Here is a 21,668-nt window from a genome sequence, read left to right on the forward strand (position 1 = left end):
TGAGCCCTTGGCAGTGAAAGCACAGAGTCCTCACCATTGGATCGCCAGGGAATTAATTCCCTTAATTCTTTTTTAAGAATCAATATTTCCATAGTATACATATACTATACTGGGTTTATCCTCTCATCCATTAATTACCCGTCTTGGCTCTTGTGAATAATGTTGCTATGAACATTAGTGTACAAATATCTGTTCGAGTCCCTGCCTTCAATTCTTTTGAATATGTACCTAGAACTGGAATTGCTACATTATATACTGATTTAATTTTTTTAGTAACTGCCATACTGTTTTTCCACAAGGGCTACATTATTTTGCATTCTCACCAGCAATGCACAAGGGTTCCAATTTCTCCACATCCGTACCAACCCTTGTCATTTTATTTTTTGATAATAGCCATCATAGTGGATGTGAATGGTATTTCACTGTGGTTTTAATTTGCATTTTTCTGGTAACTATGTTGAGGATTTTTTCATGGACTTATGGGACATTTGTATATCTTTTTTTGAGAAATGTCTGCGTATATGCTAAATTGCTTCAGTCATGTCCAACTCTTTGCGACCCTATGCACTGTAGCCCACCAGGCTCTTCTATCTATGGGATTCTCCAGGCAAGAATACTGCAGTGGATTGCTGTGCCCTCCCCCCGGGGATCTTCCCCACCCAGGGACTGAACCTGTGGCTCTTATGTCTCCTGCATTTGCAGGCAGGTTCTTTACCCACTAACACCACCTCGGAAGCCCTAGGAGAAATATCTATTGAGATCCTTTTCTGATTTTTCATTTGGGTTGTCTTTTATTATTGAGTTGTAAGAGTATACATTCTAGATTCAAGTTCCTTATCAGATACATAACTTAAAAATATTTTCTTGCCTAATTAAAAAGTTACTCCTATGTTTGTTCTAAGAGCTTAGTCATTCTAGTTCTTATAGTTAGGTCTCCTACCCATTTTGAGTTAATTTTGTATATGGTGTAAGGTAGATGGCTCAGCTTCCTTGTTTTGTGTGTGAATATCCAGTTGTCTCACTTCCATTTTTGTCATAAAGACTAGTCTTTCCCTCCACTGAATTGTCTTGGCATCCTTGTTGAAAATCAGTTGACCGTAAACGTAAGAGTTTATTTCTGGTCTCTCAATTCTAAATGCTATTGCTCTCTATTTCTGTCCTTCTGCCAATCCCACAGTAAGTGTGGAAATTATTGCTCTTTCAACTGACACATACTCATTATAAAAAATTTAATAAACAATATAGAAAAATACAATGAATGTAAATATCATTCAAAATCTCACCGTCCATAAATACTTATAATTAATAGTAGGTGAACATCATTCTAGAAGTTGCATTTCTTTTATCCATTTCTATTTTTCTATATATGTTGTGTGTGTGTGTGTGTGTGTGTGGTTATTTGCTCAGTAGTGCCCGATTCTTTGCAACCCCATGGACTATAGCCCACCAGGCTCCTCTGTCTATGGGGTTTTTCCAGGCAAGAATACTGGAGTGGGTTGCCATTTCCTACGTGCCTGATCATACACACATTTATAGATAGATGTATTTAGAAATAGTTTTATAAAAATAGACTATGTGCTTTTAATGAAAAAATGTTTTAAATGTTATTTTACTTGAATTTAACACATGAAAAAGAAACTAAACTGAATATAAAAGACTTTCTTGAGCTTAAGATAAATATAAGAGAGATCATTTCCTAAAAGATTCTTCTACAGTTAAGAAACACAATTACAAAAAATCTTTAAGAGGTTGAAATTGTTCTTTTTTTCCTTTTTAGATATATATCTTAATTTTAGAAAGTGTCAATTTATTCTCCTATATTAACATTAATATAAAAGATGAGGCAACCAGTAGTTATGTTTCAACTACTTTTTTCCTGGTTCTAGATTTTTCTTAATTAATATTTTTACATAGTTCATGTTTATATCATTTATAGTGTGTGATGTTACTGTAATTTTCACAGTTGTATAGTCCTAGTTCTGTATTTAAAGGATTTCATTATTCACTAACAGTCATTTTACCCTGCTTCTGTATTTATGAATGCTTTCTTTTGATTCAGCACTTTGTTGGCTAAATTTTGTTGTTAAATTGAAGTTCAAGTTGCTTGAGAATGTTTGCCTGTTGCCTTTATATTTGAGTTACAAACTGGCTGGGTATAATATTCTTGGGTCATATTTTCATCTCCTCAGAACATTGTGGCTATTGCTCAACTACCTTCTGGCGTTAAATACTGCTGTTGAAACTTTTAAAGTCAGTCTGTTTTTTCCTCTTTATACCACTCAGATGACAGAAGAATTCTTTACCTTTGATGTTTATTAATTTAATCCAAAGTGACTAGGTGTTCATGAGTCTGCATCAGTTTTGTTTTGTTTTTTCCCTGGAAAACACTGCATATTTAGACTCAACATCTATTCTTCCTTGTTTCAGTAAATTATCTTAATTGTATCTTTGAACACATTCGTTTTTTTTTTCCCCCTTACAGGATGCTGAGTTTCAAGGTTACTGGTTATTTTTGTCATACCATTGTTGTCCTCCATACATGTTATTTTCTAGTTATTTGCTTTTGTCTTTTTGTTCTTCACAGAATATGTTTATCTCAAGCAGTATTATTTTTATTATTAATGTTATTGTTTATAACAGTATTATTATTTTTCTTTAATGGCTATTCTTTTTCTTGATGTTTCCATTTTATTAATGCTCCTATGGTGGTATTATTTTGGTCCCTAATTTATTCCCTTTGCTTTGAAATCTCTTCCTCTCATTTTATTGTTTTGTCATCTTGTCTTTGAGTTTTCATTTCATTGAATTTATGTTCTTATTCAGTTCAGTTGCTCAGTCATGTCCAGCTCTTTGCGACCCCATGGACTTCCCTGTCCATCACCAACTCCTGGAGTTTACCCAAACTCATGTCCATTGAGTCAGTGATGCCATCCAACCATCTCATCCTCTATTGTCCCCTTCTCCTCCCGCTTCAATCTTTCCCAGCATCATGTCTTTTCACCTAACATCCAGGTTCCTATGCAATATTGCTCTTTACAGCATCGGACCTTCCTCCTATCACCAGTCACATCCACAACTGGGTGTTGTTTTTGCTTTGGCTCTGTCTCTTCATTCTTTCTGGAGTTATTTCTCCGCTGATCTCCGGTAGCATATTGGGTACTTACCAACCTGGGGAGTTCATCTCTCAATGTCCTATCTTTTTGCCTTTTCATACTGTTCATGGGGTTCTCAAGGCAAGAATACTGAAGTGGTTTGCCATTCCCTTCTCCAGTGGACCACATTTTGTCAGAACTCTCCACCATGACTCATCTGTCTTGGGTGGCCCTACATGGCATGGCTTATAGTTTCATCGAGTTAGACAAGGCTGCGGTCCATGTGACTAGACTGGTTAGTTGTCTGGGACTGTGGTTTCTGTCTGTCTGTCCTTTGATGCCCCCTCTCAGTGTCTACTGTCTTACTGGGATTTCTCTGACCCTGGACCTGGGCTATCTCCTCAAGGCTGGTCCAGCGAAGCGCAGCTGCCGCTCCTGACCTTGGATGTGGGGTGGCTCTTCTCGGCCCCTCTAGCGCCACGCCATGTTATTATTATTTTCTTTTAATTTATATTTTAGTGTAAAGCATTTGTGGAGAATTTTCTTCTGTGCCTTGGATTATGTTTTCTTCAAGACTGGATTCTTTGTCTTTTACATTATCCTTCTTATTTCTAGCTCTCTCTTTATGTGGGTTTTTGCTGTATTGGTTTGCATAGTTGCCATACTTTTTTCTTGCTCATTCTCAGCATGAGTTGCACAGTCCTGATCCTGTGTTGATTCTCATATGTATTGGAACATTATCTTCAATTTCTTTTGCAATTTCTCTTAGACATGTTTTTCTTCCCCTCTGAACTCTAGTTTGAAGCTTGGATATTATGCATGGAGAGGTGGAGGAGAAGAGCTCCATTGGAGCTGTGTATAGCCTTTATTGTAAGAATTTGGCTCCACCAACTCATGAAATTTTGTTAAAGTTTTCCCATCCAAGATTCTCTTCACCTAATTTGGGTGCTGCTTTTTCCATTGCAGCTATTCTCCCAATTAATATTGTTCTTCCAATTCAGCTTGGAGCCCTAGAACCTGTACAGTTCATAAAATATCATCTTCAGTTGTTTATTTCCCAGGTTTTGCTCATCTCAATTGGACAAACATGTTCAGTCCCTCCACAGACAAAAAGAGAGGAAAAATAAAGATATTCCTGTGTTTTTTCCAAATGTGTGGGTATTTGTGAGAACTTGTGGGGTTTGGGCAATTCACCAGTACCACTACAGCTAAGCATGATGGAGGGGGCGGTGCAGAGGGAGGGTTGGAGGCTGTCTTGGAATGTTATGTTTCTTTCTTTAGTTTTTTCTTTAAAGTTTATGCCATAGGCTGTACTCTTTCCTTGTTTGGTTGCTGCTAGTGACATTTTTCGGAGAAGGCAATGGCACCCCACTCCAGTACTCTTGCCTGGAAAATCCCATGGATGGAAGAGCCTGGTGGGCTGCAGTCCATGGGGTTGCTAAGAGTCGGACACGACTGAGTGACTTCCCTTCACTTTTCACTTGTATGCATTGGAGAAGGAAATGGCAACCCACTCCAGTGTTCTTGCCTGGAGAATCCCAGGGACGGGGGAGCCTGGTGGGCTGGCGTCTATGGGGTCGCACAGAGTCGGACACGACTGAAGTGACTTAGCAGCAGCAGCAGCAGTGACATTTTTGCTAACTTTTTGAAAATGGATTGTGTTTTGTTGATATTGCTAGTTAGTTTTTGATGAGGAAGGCCATGATTCAGTTTCTATACAAAGAAGATCTTCAAATTCTTCTTTTTCCAATTGACTTTTGAATCCTTTCATTTCTGAACACCTCATCTACCCAGTACTTCAGAATTATCATCTTTCTACCTCTCAACTAAAATTGCTCTCTTGAGCAATGACTGATTCCTGACTGTTTCATTTCTTTTCAGCATTTATCCTGCCATCACTGTCCTTATTTCAATATTTTGATTATTTGTATTGTCCCTCATACTGTCCCCTCTCTATGACCATAGTGATTATTCATAAAACCTCTGACAGAAATTCCTAGTTCTATGTAAATATCAAGCCAGAGTCAGTTTATCCAGGAGAAGCTACATGCATCTGCTTTTTGTTGAAAACTTTCACCAGTACTATAAAATAATTACCAAATTAACCATGTGCCAAAATTAGTGTCATTTAAAAAAAATTTTAATGCTTAATTTAGTGTTTTTAGGTGATAACCAAAATAAGCTATCTAGGGCTGACCTGGTCAGTATATAGATTATTAGGAGAATAAGAAATGAAAAAAAAGAAAAACTTCCCAAGGAATACATTTTTTGACTAGAGTATTGGCTTGCAACAGTTGTCAAGGATCTAGATAAAATTTCACCCCAACTCACTGTCCAAATAGCAGGAATGTTGTTATTTTTGTGTCTTTGGCTTTTATATTTTCAGGCATACTCTAGTGGTAAGAAACTAGGGCTCTACAATTTGTTGCTAATGGACTTTGTCAGTGATCCTGCATCACATCAGTGCCTTAAGTCCTGTTAATGATCCTAGAATCAGTCTTCAAGGAAAACCCTCCTTGTCCAATTGCTATTTGTAAGTTGCTTGTATAAAAATGCCAACATGCTGAAGTAAAGAGTGAAGACAGATGAAAGAATTGAAAAGAAGTGGTAAGGGAAGGAATACTCAAAAGAGACATCCGTCTTCTTAAACATTCTGTTGTGGAAAATGGGGACAGGCTTCTATGATTAGTCCACTCCAGGTGTATATGCCAATTTCTGAATGGAACCAGGAAAACTAGTATTTTGTAGTTAAGATTATGTGTCAGTTCAGTTGCCCAGTCATGTCCGACTCTTTGCAAGCCCATGAACTGCAGCACGCCAGGCTTCCCTGTCCATCACCAACTTACGGAGCTTGCTCAAACTCATGTCCATGAGATTATGTGTATGAATGGAATAAGAAGGACCGGTTGAGTTGATTCCACTGGTGGTACAAAGACTACCCTGGTGAGACCAAGTGTCTTCTTGGATTGGATGGAGCACAGGATGGAAGAATGTTTAGCACTGTAGACAAACATTCCCTGCAGATACGAGCTTCATGTCTTAGGGATGCTTGAGGTATTGAGTTTTTGTGATTCAGTGTGATCCAGACATTACTTTGCCAACAAAGGTCCGTCTAGTCAAGGCTATGGTTTTTCCAGTAGTCATGTATGGATGTGAGAGTTGGACTATAAAGAATGCTGAGCGCAGAAGAATTGATGCTTTTGAACTGTGGTGTTGAAGAAGACTCTTGAGAGTCCCTTGGACTGCAACGAGATCCAACCAGTTCATCCTAAAGGAAATCAGTCTTGAATATTCATTGGAAGGACTGATGTTGAAGCTGAAACTCCAATACTTTGGCCACCTGATGCGAAGAGCTGATTCATTTGAAAAGACCCTGATGCTGGGAAAGATTGAAGGTGGGAGGAGAAGGGGACGACAGAGGATGAGATGGTTGGATGGCATCACTGACTCAATGGACATGAGTTTAAGTGGACTCCGGGAGTTGGTGATGGACAGGGAGGCCTGGCGTGCTGCAGTCCATGGGGTCACAAAGAGTCAGACACAACTAAGTAACTGAATTGAACTGTGGTCCCTTAGACCTGTCCTCCTCAGGACTGATTGGCAGCCTTCAGCTAGCTGTATGGCCTGCAGTTCTCAGCTCTGAGCAGGAAGAGGCAGATGGCCACCTGCTAAGAAGTGGGACAGTTACCTTTTCTAAAAAGTAAAGCAGAGCTTCTTGGGGACCTCCTACGCTTTTATTGTATTTACAGAAAATCTGAAACATTGTGTTCTGCAATTTTGTAAAGAAAGATCCAATCGTAACAGGAAAATGCAAAAGGGCAGAATTAAGGTTAACTCTGGATTTCCTGCTTCTCATGCAATTAAATTCTCCCCCTTGTCATTGAGTTAATGTAATTTTCCCCCCACTTAATAGAGCATAAATTACTGGACAAATATGGGATAAGTTGATATGGACTATAAGGAGATAATGCAGTAAAATTAGTAAGAAATTATAATTACAGTACTTGCATTTTTAAGAAGCAAGAATTCTGTCATTAAGCCAATGAAATATCTTCAAACTAATCTAATAATATATCAGATTATGAAAAATTAATTTCTGATTCAACTTTTTTACAAAATAATTATTAATATAATAAAATCATGACTTTAAGAACCTCAATCAAAAATACTTCTTTGCTTTCTAAATATTGCTTTTGTTTCCTTTGATATTTTTTTCTCAGTATGCCCACTGCAGTATATACTATATTGCATTCTATTTGGGATTGTCTCCTTCCATTTGTACTGATAAATCTGTTTTCATTGAAGTATACTTGATGTACAACATTGTGTTACTTTCTGGGGTACTGCAAAGTGTTTCATGCCTTCTTTTTCAGACTATCTTCCATTATAATTTACTATAAGATACTGATATAGTTCCCTGTATAGTAGGAGCTTGTTGTTTATACATAGTGTTGTGTAATATAGTAGTGTGTGTCTGCTAATCCTAAACTCCTAATTTATTCCTCCCTCCTTCCCCTTTGGTAACCATAAATTTGTTTTCTATGTCTGTGAGTCTCTTTCAGTTTTGTAAATAAGTCCATTTGTATCATTTTTTAAGATTCCATATATAAGTGATGTCATATATTTATCTTTGACTTACTTCACTTAGTAGAACAATCTCTAGGTTCATTCATGTTGCTGAAAATGGCATTATTTCCTTCCTTTTTTTCTGGCTGCGTAATATTCCATTGTGTGCATATATATGTGTGTGTGTGTCTGTGTATCTATCATATCTTCTTCATCCATTCATCTATTGATGCTCACTTAGGATGCTTCCATATCTTGGTTACTGTAAATAGTGCTACTATGAGCATTAGGGTACTTAGACTAATACTGATTGAGAAGGCAATGGCACCCCACTCCAGTACTCTTGCCTGGAAAATCCCATGGACGGAGGAGCCTGGAGGGCTGCAGTCCATGGGGTTGCTAAGAGTCAGACACGACTGAGCGACTTCACTTTGACTTTTCACTTTCATGCATTGGAGAAGGAAATGGCAACCCACTCCAGTGTTCTTGCCTAGAGAATCCCAGGGACAGGGGAGCCTGGTGGGCTGCCATCGATGGGGTTGCACAGAGTCAGACACGACTGAAGTGACTTAGCAGACTGATACATGTTAATATTAGTTTTGTTGTATTTGTGTTATGTATTTTGGATGAAGCAATAGGCAAGTAGAGTCTTAGAAGGAGAACAGAGGTTGCAAGAAATAAATCTTTCACCAGTGCTCTTAATAGGGAAATTCTGTCTCTGTAAGAAATGGACCTAACCACCCATAAACACATAGGAAGGGACAGCTGACTCTGCCCGTGTAGCGATGGCTATGCTTAACGCCATGATAGGAAAAGAACACCTTGTCATACAAATTGTTTGCAGATTCCTAGTCCCGTGTAGTTCCATCTGTTTGTAATACAATGGTCTGCACTGCTGCTTGCATCTCACACTCTGAGTTCCATGGATCTCATCAGAGCCCTGTGCTGACCCTGGGTCTGCAGACTAGGTTGTGGTAGGGGCGTCCATCTGAAGGGATGCTCATTTATTAATGGCAATGCCATATTTTATCATCTGGGCTTACACATGTGCCCTCTTTAAGGACCAATTTAAAAGGTGATTTCCAATTTATTAAAAGAAAACCTGTAAGTTCAGGTCTTACTTATCACTCAATATTAAGTCCCTAGAAAGTTAAATATTGTTCTTGTTTGTTTCATGTTCTGTATTTACCCAAATGTATCTTATCAAACCTTCAGGTGAGGAAGGGTTGACACTAGGCTTACCCATTTAGTGTATAAAAATGTACAACCCCCATGTAAATTAAAATTTCAGATTAAGAACAAAGAACCTTTTCATGTAAGTATGCCCTCAACTTACCTGGGTATCCTATATTTTATCTCACAAATGTAGTTTAGACCAAATCAAGATTCCAGAATAAGATGGACCGAAAGGATTGGTCACAATATACAAGATGCAGATCAAATATAAATGTGATTTTGAATATTCATATGCAAATATTTTTTAGGTCTTCTGATATTATGGGTATATTTTAAAAGAATCCTTATCTTTTGGAGGTATTTACTGAAACATTGATTGGTGAAATTATGTTAACGTTTGGGATTTACTTCTAAATAATGCAGGAGGCAAGTGAGTGGATGGCACAGATTGGCTATGGGACACTGGGTATGTGAAGGTTAATTACACTTTGCTACTTTTGAATGTGTCTGAAATTTTCCATTTTCCATAGTAAAGGATAAAATGGGTATGTGTGTAAGTCATGCCCTTAGATTAAAAAAAAAAATCTATTCTTGAAACATCTTAAATATCAAACAATTGAGGACTTGTGCCGTGGCACCAGAAGAGGCTGCAGATGGAGGCAGGAGCCCGTGAGCTGTTTTTGCGATTGTGACATCTTTGTGCCTCCACTGGGTTATTAATTGTCTTGGTTTTTGTCTTTATTATCCATGCTGCTGCTACTGCTGCTAAGTTGCTTCAGTTGTGTCCAACTCTGTGTGACCCCATAGATGGCAGCCCACCAGGCTCCTCTGTCCCTGGGATTCTCCAGGCAAGAACACTGGAGTGGGTTGCCATTTCCTTCTCCAATGCATGAAAGTGAAAAGTGAAAGTGAAATCGCTCAGTCGTGTCCGACTCTTAGCAACCCCATGGACTGCAGCCTACCAGGCTCCTCCGTCCATGGGATTTTCCATAGAGCAATGCAAAAAAGCCATTAGTTACTATCCTCTCAGAGTTGAGATTATTCAGTATATAACAGGATCTCTGGGGGCTCAGTGGTAAAGAACCTGCCTACCAGTGCAGGAGACACAGGAGGCATGGGTTCAATCCCTGGGTTGGGAAGATCCCCTAGAAGAGGAAATGGCAACCCACTCCAGTGTTCTTGCCTGGAGAATCCCATGGACAGAGGGGCCTGGCGGGCTACAATCCATGGGGGTGCAAGAGAGTCAGAGATGACTGAGCAACTGAGCACAAACACACACAGGATCTCTAGGGAAAGCTGATGAGAAGGAGAACATGGTTAAGTTAGAGGGACAGTGCCGGGTGCTATGGCTAGCCTTTTGAAAATAGTTAAACATGGAATGAAATAAACTGTTGGGTTAGGTCAGAATAACAAACGTTACTTTTTTCAATTTGTTTGTGGTTTTTACAAAAATAAATCTCTATAACTGATTGGACTGCGGCCCTGGTAAATGAATAAATTGAGTATATAGCCTAATATTTCAGTGTCAGCCTGCCTTCCCTAGCAGGTGAGTAGTCAGCAGCTGGGAATGCTCAGTCTCTGGCATGACTCCAGGAAGGGTTATTTATTGATGGACATCTTTAATGATTTGCTTTTTTCTTCTTCCAGGATTTCCTTCAAATGCTCTTGGAGAACATCCCAGAAGAAAAAAGGTGAGGACCAATTTAGGAATTAAGGGCCCAGTTTTATTTTGAATGTTAAAAATGATTCTGCCATTGTTTGGCAAATTGCAGCCTGGAAGTTTAATCTTCCTCTGTTAATAGAGGAGGGACCTAGCCCAGCCAGCAGGAGTCCTGGGATGATCAACAGGACCTAGAAATATTGGGAGTGTGGGTTCTAGGAGCCAGCACGAACAGCTGGAGACACTCTGTGGCCTCAGCTGCCATGAAAAAGAATGGAGAAGAGACAGTTCTAAAAGTTAGGGTGACTTGTTTTGGAATGTCTGAAATGTTTCAGATTTGCCATCCTTTTATTTTTAAAGTGAACATACAAGGTTTGCTTTGTGTAAAAATCACATCGGATATGTCCATTATTGCTAAGGTCAAGAACAACAGGTTACCTGCAAGAATTTTTCTTTTCTTTTATACTTGCCCTGAAATAACCTTTCAGGTCCTCTAACAGAATGGAGCAATTTCCTTAGGAACTAATACAAAAAAACGGAAAAAGAAAATTAATAGAGATGGTATATTACCTCCTCAGGCTGTTACCCACGTCTGTTTCTGAGTAATGACTATACATTCTTGCAGGAGAACTTCTCAGGGCACAAATAGAGCAATTTTCATGGAGGTGACAAGGTGCATTTTTCATTTTGGAAGTCTTTCTTTACATCCCCTTCCTAATAAGGTTATGGAGTTCATTTGGATGGCCCAAGCCCTCTAGCTCCAAGCCCACCTTGGGCTCCCGCAAGCCCACCTAGATTTTATCATTGTGAATATTTATTATGACCCCACAAAGTAACTTTTGTTGTGACTGTGGATGTTAAGAGCAGCATCTCCATTGAACGGTGCCCACTGACCACCAACCTTCGCCCTTCAAGAGGCTGCCTCACCCAGTTAGGATCACATTTTGACTAGCAGACTTAAGCTTTTTAAAAACACATGTATACCTGTGGCGGATTCATTTTGATATTTGGCAAATCTAATACAGTTATGTTAAGTTTAAAAATAGAATAAAATTAAAAAAAAAAAAATTTTCCTTAAGAGTTGAGACTTCATTGCTACAATGAATGTATTTCAGCAAGAATACTAAAATATATTTTGAAACTCAAACATTGTCTTTCCCGCCAGCTAATCTCAGAATCTAATCCAGCTTTTGAAGCAGGCTGTTGATCCTTTTACCGATGCAGCACGTTGTACCAATTTTATCCAGCTCTCCGAAGGCCCCACGCCTACCCGTGGAGCCTCTAATCTTTGACTCCATCGCAAGCTGATCCTCAGACACATCTGTTAGGCATGTGAGCTGTGCTGAACAAGACAAAATTTTTCAGGCCTGTGTCATACTGCCTTTCTCTTATTTTCTTGCTTCGATTAATTTTAACATTCTCTATTGAGTACCTCCTTCACCAGGTTTCAGGCTAGACACTAGGAAATAAAAAATTAATTCTATGCTTAGCCTTCAGGGAGCTCCTAGTCAGCTGCTGAAGATGTGCATGAAGCAGGTCACGACTCAGGGTAGGGAGTTCTTTGGTGAACTTCAGCACGGAGACAGGGCTCAGCAGTCCTACGGTCAAGCCTTCAGGCCAGAGGTCTACTGAAGGCTTCAGGTAGGGGAGTGCCATCAGCAAGGTACTTGGGGGTGGGCGGCAGCGTGGGAGATAGATGGGATGGAGAGAACTAGATATCAGGAGACCAACCAGAGACAGAAACGGCAGCTCACTCAAGATCCAGAGCTGGGACCATGGGTGGATGGTGGCAGCGGGCTTTGAACAGATCTCAGGAATACCCCCAGGAGTGCCACAGTTAAGTTGGTTGATTGGTTGAGCTGAAAGGAGGAGTCCTGCACGATCTGACCTTTCTCTGTCTGCCACTCGGTTACACGCTTAAGTTTAGAAGTCCTGGCGATCCAGGCAGCAGGTGATCAGGAATCAGTATGGGGCAAAGGGAGGGAAGGTTGAGTGTTTGAAGGTGGAAGAGGGGAGATGAGAAACCATGTTTTAGACATCTTCAGTGAGTGGTTTCTGTCCAGATGCTGAGACCAAGAGAAGAAGCTAAGAGTGCTTATCCAGTGTGCCTTCCCCTCCTGATAGTCCAACAGTATCAACAGCTGCCAGTTCTTTCTTTGCTCATCAGTTATTATGTTTGTGTGTGCACATTCACGTGTTTGTTTTAATTCAGTACTCTTCCTCCCCCTTGAAGCTAGGGAGTACTTGTTTGTAAATGTTACCTCAGCAATCTTCATTAGCTACCCAAGCGCAGGTGACTTGCTTTGATCAAGAAAAGAAGTAACCATGTATAAAGCATTGAGGCATACACTGTTTGTATCCCCACATAGGAAGGGAACTCTAAAACATAAATTACTGACATTTAAAAACCCATACAGAATGTAAGTTGCATTTCAGAACAAGAACAGTCTCCGCTTCAGACCCTGAACGTGGAAGCCCCCAAAGCCTGAGTCCCTCGAGAACTGCACTGCCCATGTTCTCTGCACCTTCACTCTGTTCCCGACGCACGGGCCTTGTGCTTTCCTGTAGGCGCGTAGATAGAAGGCAATCTTTAGAATCTCAAGGGGCCGAAGATAGAGCCAAGAGTGATAAAGACCTTTCTCCTGATCAGCACTGAGTTGATAGGCACAAGCAGCAGACACGGCTAATAGTCAGCACCCTATCCTCGTCATTCCACCCCAGAAGTCAACTGACAGAGCAACATAGAACACACAGTACATACAATGCCCTTACACACACGCCTGGGTCTCGCTTCTGTGTACTATAACATTAAGAAGTAGTACTGGTCACTTTCCTGGCCTTAAACACAACTTATTTTTCTAACCAGCATCATGCAGGATGGCCAGCCCATTCCCTCCCTTGTGGCATTAACTACATGTGACTACATTCAGAGCTCACAGGGTCCGGAGACCCACTCCTAAAACCCAGAGCTGCCTTTCAGGACACAGGTGTACAGCGCGGGAGCTCTCCGGCCAGAGGGTGAAATAGCTGGCTGTTCCGGATACCCGGGAGGCCTCAGTAATGAGGCAGAAGCACCGCTCACTAGTACAGAGACGGCGGGCGTGCAGGCGTGGGTCTGTGTACTTTTAGCTGTCTGTATAAAATCAATTTCCATAGTGAGCAGACATGCAGAAGAGTAATTTCCTGTAAGTCCTGGGTCCCAGAGAAGTGGAAATGCTTCTGCTTGTCTGTTGTGATTATTTAAGCTCCATGATCTCAGAGGGGAAAAACTCACCATTGGCCTTGACTCTGAGTGTCTTGATTTGAAAAAGTCAGCTTTCAGCTTTACCACTGCTACATATCCAAGCCCAGAACTGAAACTTCATCTGTACTATCATCTCAGTAATTATGATCAAAACAGGAAAACTATGTACATTTTTAAAAATAAAACATAGAGCCCCTTTGATTCCTGAAAATTCGGCATTTTCAGACCGTCTCCCATAATTTCCTTGGGAGGTAAGGCTACTTCTACTACTTCTATAATGTTTACATTTGTTTTTAGTGGATGGAGTCAATGCTTTGATCTTCCTCTCAGAATTTAGCATCTTATTACACGTAAGAAATCTATAAGTGGGCATCCATGCAGTTTGATGTCTGCACGGACACTGGGAGTCTAGAAACCTAGGTCTTTTCTCTAGCTCTTTCCTTTAGCCTGGGCTGACTTTGAACAGTTTTCTTATGCTGCAGTTTCTCCATCTGCTAAAAAAGCCACACAACAATTGACACCCACTTCATGAGGATATTATGAGGAATGAAGTGATAATGGTTATAAGGTGTTTTGAACCTTTCCAGGGGTAAGTGATCTGGAAACACAGGTTCTCTTCATTCACAGGAGAGTGTCTTTTGCTCCTGGATGCAGCTGAACAATGAACTCTCCTGTCCTCACACTCCTGCCCTCCCAAGGGTCCCCCTATCTCTTCTGAACTGTAATTGGGGGCAGACAAACAGGGCAGCCACAGCAGCAGCCAGGTCACCTTCAGCAGGAGAGATATGAGCAAGAAGTCAGCATTGGCGGAAGCCAGCACAGGCCTTCTCCTTGCAGGCTTGTCTGCACCGTAAATCATGAACAATATATTGTGAAGCCTGCATTCCACACAGGAAGAAAAGTGAGAGCTTTGCAGCAAGACAACACAAGGTTGAGTCCCAGCACTTTGAGCACCATCTAGAAGGCCCTGAGCAACTCCTTTAGCCTCTTGGACCTCTATTTGCTCATCTCTAAGATGGGGATAATAGTATTAGTCTTGTACAGAACCCTATCAGAACCCTGTGCCTGATAGGCATCCATTGAATGTTTGCCACATAGATAAGCTTTAGCCTGTTCTCAGTCTTCGCTGGTGAAGATGTCCTCAGCCAGTAACACTCCAGGACTCAACTCCCCAGGTCCTGCCCTCCGCCATGCCATCCCCTGACCGTGCCACCCCTAAAGAAGTATCTTTCAGCTAAAAGTCTCCAAAGGAAATTTATGTCCCTGTCCTCTTACTCACTCCTCCATGGGGATGCACAACAGCTGTTCACCATCTTTTGTAAAACCGCTTGAAAATGGCCCTGTAGTCACTCCCAGACTTCTCTTCTTCAGGATATTTAATCCCAGTTCCCTTGACCTCCCTTGTGGATCTAATGTGCTTACCCCTTTGATCATCAGTACTGCTGTCTTCTAAATCCTTTCTAAATTCTTCATTTTAAGTTGTGGCAGGTTTAAGGATGCCCATTTTCCTAGAATCCACAACACAGTGCAGCTCAGTTCCGAGTGCTGCCGCCTTCCTGGGTATCTCCTGAAGGATGGGTAACCAGACCTTTTGTCCCTCCTTGGCTGGAAAGGAAGAAGATGAATGGGCTACTTAGAGAGAAGCACCAAAGAAGGATAGATGGGGATAAAAACAGACCCTTGCTTCTAAATTGGGTCAAACAGTTGAGGGCACCAGCAGGGCCTCTATAGCTGCTCAAGCCCCAGGCAGGAGCTCTACACACCAGATGAACGGCCCCCTGGGTGCCAGACCAGGTGGGAACTGTCTGCATTTGTTCCAAACAAGAACGAACCTTCTTCTGAACATCATCCTCAGTGGAAGTTACCAAATCCGTCTTACCTTCCAGCCTGGCACATGTCACTAGAAAGTAAAACAACCTCAAGTCCCCTTGGGTGCTTCTCTAAGTGGCCATTTGACACCACTTTCCTCCTCCTGGCATATCAGTTATGCCAGGTGAGGGCATTTCCAGAGCCTCTTTCTATGGCCAAACAAATAAATCAAATCCAAGAAAGTATAATCACCTTAATGTGCTGAGAGATGCCTCCTCTCTTCTGGTCATCCCACCCCCACTCCAAGTATGCTCACGTGTGCACATGTGCGCGCACACCCACACACACAGGCATCTGAGGGCACGTGTGCATGCACACACATGAGCACACACTTTCACACTCTCACAGCCTACAGAGGAGACTCAGCCATGGGCACTGAGATGACGACAAAGAAACAGTGGGGAAGAGCCCAGGAATGGTGGCTCCTGGCCTTTCATACAAGGCACAGCCAGTAATTTCACTGACCTGGGAACTGGGCAAACAGCCTAGGAGGATGGTCACCTTCCCCTTATTCACTTCTGGCCTCTTCCCTGTCTGGTCATCCCACAGATGAGCATCATCTCGAAAATGAATCCGAACTAGTTTTTCTCCTCTCTGTGTATTTTCTCTTTGTTGAAATAGCAACAGTTGCCCCCTTCAACCACCTTTGCTTTTGCCCTGGGTAGGGAAGACCTCCCAGGTCCTATCACTTTGTGGCAAATGGATGGGAAATGTGGAAACAGTGTCAGATTTCATTTTCTAGGGCTCCAAAATCAATGAGGATGGTGACCACAGTTATGAAATTAAAAGACGCTTGCTCCTTAGATGAAGAGCTATGACAAACCTAGACAATGTATTAAAAAGCAGAGCCATTACTTTGCCAACAAAGGTCCATCTAGTCAAGGCTATGGCTTTTCCAGTAGTCATGTACAGATGTGAAAGTTGGACCATAAAGAAAGTTGAGTGCCGAAGAATTGATGCTTTCAAACTGTGGTGCTGGAGAAGGCTCTTGAGAGTCCCTTGGACAGCAAGGAGATCAAACCAGTCAATCCTAAAGGAAATCAACCCTGAATATTCATTGGAAGGACTGATGCTGAAGTTGAAGCTCCAGTTGCCACCTGATATGAAAAGACCCTGATGCTGGGAAAGATTGCGGTCAAAAGAAGGGAGTGACAGAGGATGAGATGGTTGGATGACATCACTGACTCAATGGACTCATATGAGTTTGAGCAAACTCTGGGAGATAGTGAAGGACAGGGAAGCCTGGGATGCTGCAGTTCATGGGGTTTCAAAGAGTCAGACACAATTTGGCAACTGAACAAATTGTTGTACAAGGGAAGACCAAGACACATTAGTGACTTGCTTGTCAGTGAAGAAGAAAAGGAAGGACAAGATCAGTCAACCCTGTCTTCCCTAAGCCACCTAGGCCCGCTCTTCCCTCCCTTCTCACTACGTCCAGCCTACAGCAGAACGGTACAGGTGTGAGGGGAGCACTTGGCCTTCAGCATCTTTACTGATGCAGACAACACTGTATCTTTCCACAACCTCTTTACAATTCCAAAGGGTGGGAGGAGGGAATATTTCATGTATGTAATGGAGTATATAATACATAAAATTTTAAAAGATACAGACCTTAATGACTTGGGAATGTCTTACTGGGCAAGGTGATTATTAACTTAAAAAGGAATAATTTTTATTGAGTCAACAATGAAATGTGTTTTCATTCATTCAAATAAAAAGTATCTATGGGGATACTTATGCCACAACTGTTTTAAGGGCAGGGTTAAGAGAAGTGAGTAAAACAGACACCGATCCTGGTCTCAGAGAGCTTTGATCTAGTAAGGAAACATTTACAAGTCAAGTAACAAAATAAATTGCAGTCTCAGACTGTGACAGAATACTGTGCCACAGAAGACAGGGCCTGTGTGGGTGTGACGTACGCAGCCTGGAAGAGGATTCCAGGAAGGCCTCTGTGGCTGGAGAGATTAGGCATGAGCAGGAGTTATCTCAAAGCCAGGGAGGAATTGCTTAAACTTCAATAAGACAGGAAGACATGACCTAAAGTTTGTGGACGCTAAACATATTATACCTTTAAAGGAGTATTTAAATCAGCAGGCATGAGACTAAAAGATTTCAGATGACTTTGGATCAAACAAGCAATCACAACATTTCAAATAAAGCAGAATGAAGATGTGCTTGAAAACAGGCAGCAGAAGCCGCGTGTGCTCCACGGCTCTGAGCCTCCTTGGGTTCCGATGATGAATTGTATCATTTTTGCTTGCTGTCACCCATCGTCACCATGAAGTTGGCATTTCATTTTGATGTACTCAGTGCTGTGAGGTTCAGATTTCACGTTACTGCACCTCTCTCCAGGAAGCAGTCACGCCTGACATGTCCCATGAACATGCCCTCTCCTCCCTGCATAGGCACTCCCAACGAAGACTTCCTCTCAAGGCATCAAGGACCTCCTGTGGGGCCCCTGTGATTCTTAGATCTCATCGTGTGCACTCCTGTGGACTAGAGAGACGCTCTACTGAATGTGACCGTGCCCCCTCCTCTTTAACCTGAGACATCACTGCACTTTCTCCAGATTTCTCTGAAAGAACAATGCTGCGATGCGCCCTGATAGTTAGAACCATTCTGTGTATTAATAATAAGTGCGCTGTAACTTTTAAAAATTTATTGATTGATTTATTTTTGGCTGTGCTGGGTCTTCATTGCTGGGCTCAGGCTTTCTCTATTCTTGCGATGAGGGGGGACTACTCTTTGTTTTGGAGCACAGGCTTCAGTTTTTGTAGCACGCAGGCTCAGTAGTTGTGGTGCATGGGCTTAGTTGCTCTGAAGCATGTGGAATCTTCCCAGACCAGGGACTGAACCCATGTCCTCTGCTTTGGCAGGTGGATTTCTATCCACTGTGCCACCAGGGAAGTCCACTCTGTAACTTTTTAATCCTTTACTTTTTCGTTGTCGTTTTATTTTTAAAGGCCGGAGCTGTCTGTTGGAAACATCTTCCGAGACTGGCTGGAGAGTTCTGGAATTCCACAGGTGAGCTTCAGATAACTGCCTCACCAGAATCTGTGGAGAACAGTAAGGCTTATCGCTTAATGTATCAATCATGACAGTGTTTGTTTTGTTTTGTTTTTTCAATATCTTTATACAAGTAAGCGGGCTTCCCTGATAGCTCAGTTGGTAAAGAATCCACCTGCAATGCATGAGACCCCAGTTCAATTCCTGGGTCTGGAAGATCCCCTGGAGGAGGGATAGGCTACCCATCCCAATATTCATGGACTTCTCTGGTGGCTCAGATGGTAAAGAATCTGCCTGCAATGCGAGAGACCTGGGTTTGATCCCTGGGTTGGGAAGAACCCCTGGAGGAGGGCCTGGCAACCCACTCCTGTGTTCTTGCCTGGAGAATACCCATGGACTGAGAGGCCTGGTGGGCTACAGTCCATGGGGTCGCAGAGAGTCAGACCTGACTGAGGGACTAAACACGCGTAAAAGTAACCAGCTCACTGAGCTGCAGTGTCCCTGAGTCAGGAAGATGATGTCTCCCACGCTGTTCAGCCTGCCGTGGTGGCGTGTGCCTCGGCCTCTGCCCTTAGGGACTGTGGTGTGAGAGCTGGACATTCTGGTTGACTCTGAACTGAGTGTTCGGTGAGGTCCTCCAAAGCGTGACGCACACTTTGGGCAGCGTCACCGGGCAGCAGTCCAGCGCTGCCAGCGTCTCGAGCTCTGCTCTGTGGATGCAGCCAGACGAGTGAACTGGCCTGCCTGTCACTCTTCTCTGACCCGGCATACCCATAGTTTCCCCCTCATCGGCCCATGCAGCTGCCCTCGGCTTTCTCCTCTACTTCTGCATCTCTGCCTCCAGCTGCTCTTCTCATCTGAAGGAGCCGTTCAGACTCATTTCTCTGTCTCGGGGACCAGGACCTACCTCTCCTTCAGGTTTATTTCTCTGCTCCCCCTTTCAGCCCATAGCGATTCTGAGGGAGACATTCCCAGGTGGCCCTCACTGCGTGGCAATCACCTGGCCTAAAGCCTCCTCCCCCCTGCTCTCTCCCCGGGTCTTGTGCTTCCCAGAGCCTCAAGGGCCGCCCCGAGCTAGAGCCTGGGCCCTGCCTGGAAGCGGCTGGTCAAAGGACCCGGTGGGCCTGGAACTCTTCCAACCCCCAGAGCAGCTGCAGACCCGTCACAGTGGGCCTGAGTGTCTGGGAGTGGACCCCACGGTGGGGAGAAAGTCAGCCCGGGGCGCAAGCAAGCAGCCCTGTTAGCCTGCTCGTTTCTGGTTTCATGACTGGTTATACGAGCTTCCCCTTGGGAGTGTCTGAATGTCAATGAATGTCTGTGAACCATGAAATTAAGGAACAGGAGGGGCTGTTCTCCATTACCTTTTCATCCCTCTCCTCTCGTCTTTGTCCTGTTCTGCCACACATGGGGCAACGTCGGCCACCAGCCACCAGGAGCTCATTCCTAAGGAAGGACGCACTGCCTTCAGTTCAGGAATGCGTGTCACCTGTTAAAACTTATTTGTGTGCCCCAGTCCTTCTGGGAGCAAAAAAGAATAAAATGCTGTGTCCTAAACACGCAGAACAAAGTGAGTGGTTAGGGAGCACCTGGTCCTGGGAGGCAGTGCTTTCAACTCGTGTATGTTACGTATAATGAGCTCCTGTGATTTCTAAGACGGCGGCTTCCAAACCAGGCCACTAGCTGAGTACAAAAATCCCGGGGAACAAAGTTAAGGTTTGTCTGATCCCAAATAGCCACACCCTGCTCTTCTTGTTTTCGAAGAGAGTGAGGGGTGGGTATCCCTCCCCACCCCCCACCCCCCACCAAAGCCCGCTGCCTGGAGTTCCCAGGCTGGGCTGTTGCAAGGCTCCCAGACATTCATAGGGGGGCCTGAAAGCTGGGAAAAGTTGGGAGCTCAAAGAGCAAAATCCTGCATTTCCTGGCCCAGAACAACAAGGCGGCTGTGTTCAGCAGTTAGCCCCAAGGGAAGAGAAAAGAAAGAGTCCTTAATCGAGTGCCCAGAAGCAGGCGCATCCGACTTGTGCCATCACACTGGGGCTGACCTGCTCACTCCCAGGAGGTTCTGTAATTTCCCTTGAAGAAGAAGAGGCTTTGCCACCGGCTTTTGCTTTTCATTAAAAGGGGGAGGGATCTATGGAAGGGAAAGATTTGCCTCTGAGCCGTACATTTTTTCCAAAGGTCTAGTTGCATTAGTGACAGCTTATAGCATAGACAAGAATCTCCGCTGTAAACTGACGAAACCTGCTGTCAAAACACAGCCAGGTGCAATGAGGCCAACCCGGCTATAAATTGTCTTTAAGACCCAACTGGTATTTCCTTGGGTGCTTAACTGTTCAGTAAAAACAACAGCGTCAGACAGAAAAGACCCTGATTTAGTGCACATCTTTACATTGGTGAATGATCAGATGGCATCTTTTCATCTCTTCACCCATTTTCTGCCATTATTTATGTGGCTAATGGTGATTTACCTGCTCACAGCCCTTTCCGTGCTCCTTGAGAGTTCCTTCTCGTTTCCACTTCAGTGAGACTCTGCGCCCTCTTGTTGCAGGAGCCTCACAGTGAATGGGACACCTTGTTCTTTGTCCCTATCATTATAATATAAAGTTACTGGTGTGTTTGGCCTGGAATGACAACCAGAGCATTGAAATCATTCCAATGCTCTTTGTTCTCATTAAAAATTTCTGTCTACCAGCAATTGAAGTCATTCATGACAAAAGAGTCACATTCTACTGGTGAAGTTTTCATTCCACAGGTTATAGAGGCCTTTTGTCTTCTCTAAGGAATGTTTGCCTTGGGGTTGGCCTCCATTTTCCTTTTTGGCCACATTGAATGGAAATCATTTTTTTAATGTGTGGAAATAGCTTCAGCAGCTATAAAAGTAAGCATGAGCCCCCCAAAAGTAAAGGAAATTGGATACAAAATCTGTTTAAAGAAACACCTAACCCTAACCTATGGCTTTGCTAACAGACTTAAAATTGATTTTACCATTGATATTACAGATTATTTCATTTATGATGTTTTTCTGATTATAAAAGTATTACATACTGAAATATTA

The 21,668-nt window shown here is 42.7% G+C and overlaps 1 protein-coding gene across 11 annotated transcripts in view; it reads left to right on the forward strand.

Moving 5' to 3' along the window:
* The window catches only part of AOPEP (aminopeptidase O (putative)), a 423,192-nt gene that overhangs the window by 288,360 nt on the left and 113,164 nt on the right, over positions 1-21,668 (forward strand). For all 11 annotated transcript variants that reach the window (XM_025281992.3, XM_044940256.2, XM_044940257.2 and 8 more), the window contains 2 exons: positions 10,482-10,525; positions 18,571-18,631. In XM_025281992.3, the coding sequence (XP_025137777.3) occupies positions 10,482-10,525; positions 18,571-18,631 (105 nt within the window). The remainder of the gene's footprint in view (positions 1-10,481; positions 10,526-18,570; positions 18,632-21,668) is intronic.

This window comes from Bubalus bubalis, chromosome 3 (genome assembly GCF_019923935.1).
Source record: "Bubalus bubalis isolate 160015118507 breed Murrah chromosome 3, NDDB_SH_1, whole genome shotgun sequence".
Taxonomy (NCBI): Eukaryota; Metazoa; Chordata; class Mammalia; order Artiodactyla; family Bovidae; genus Bubalus; species Bubalus bubalis.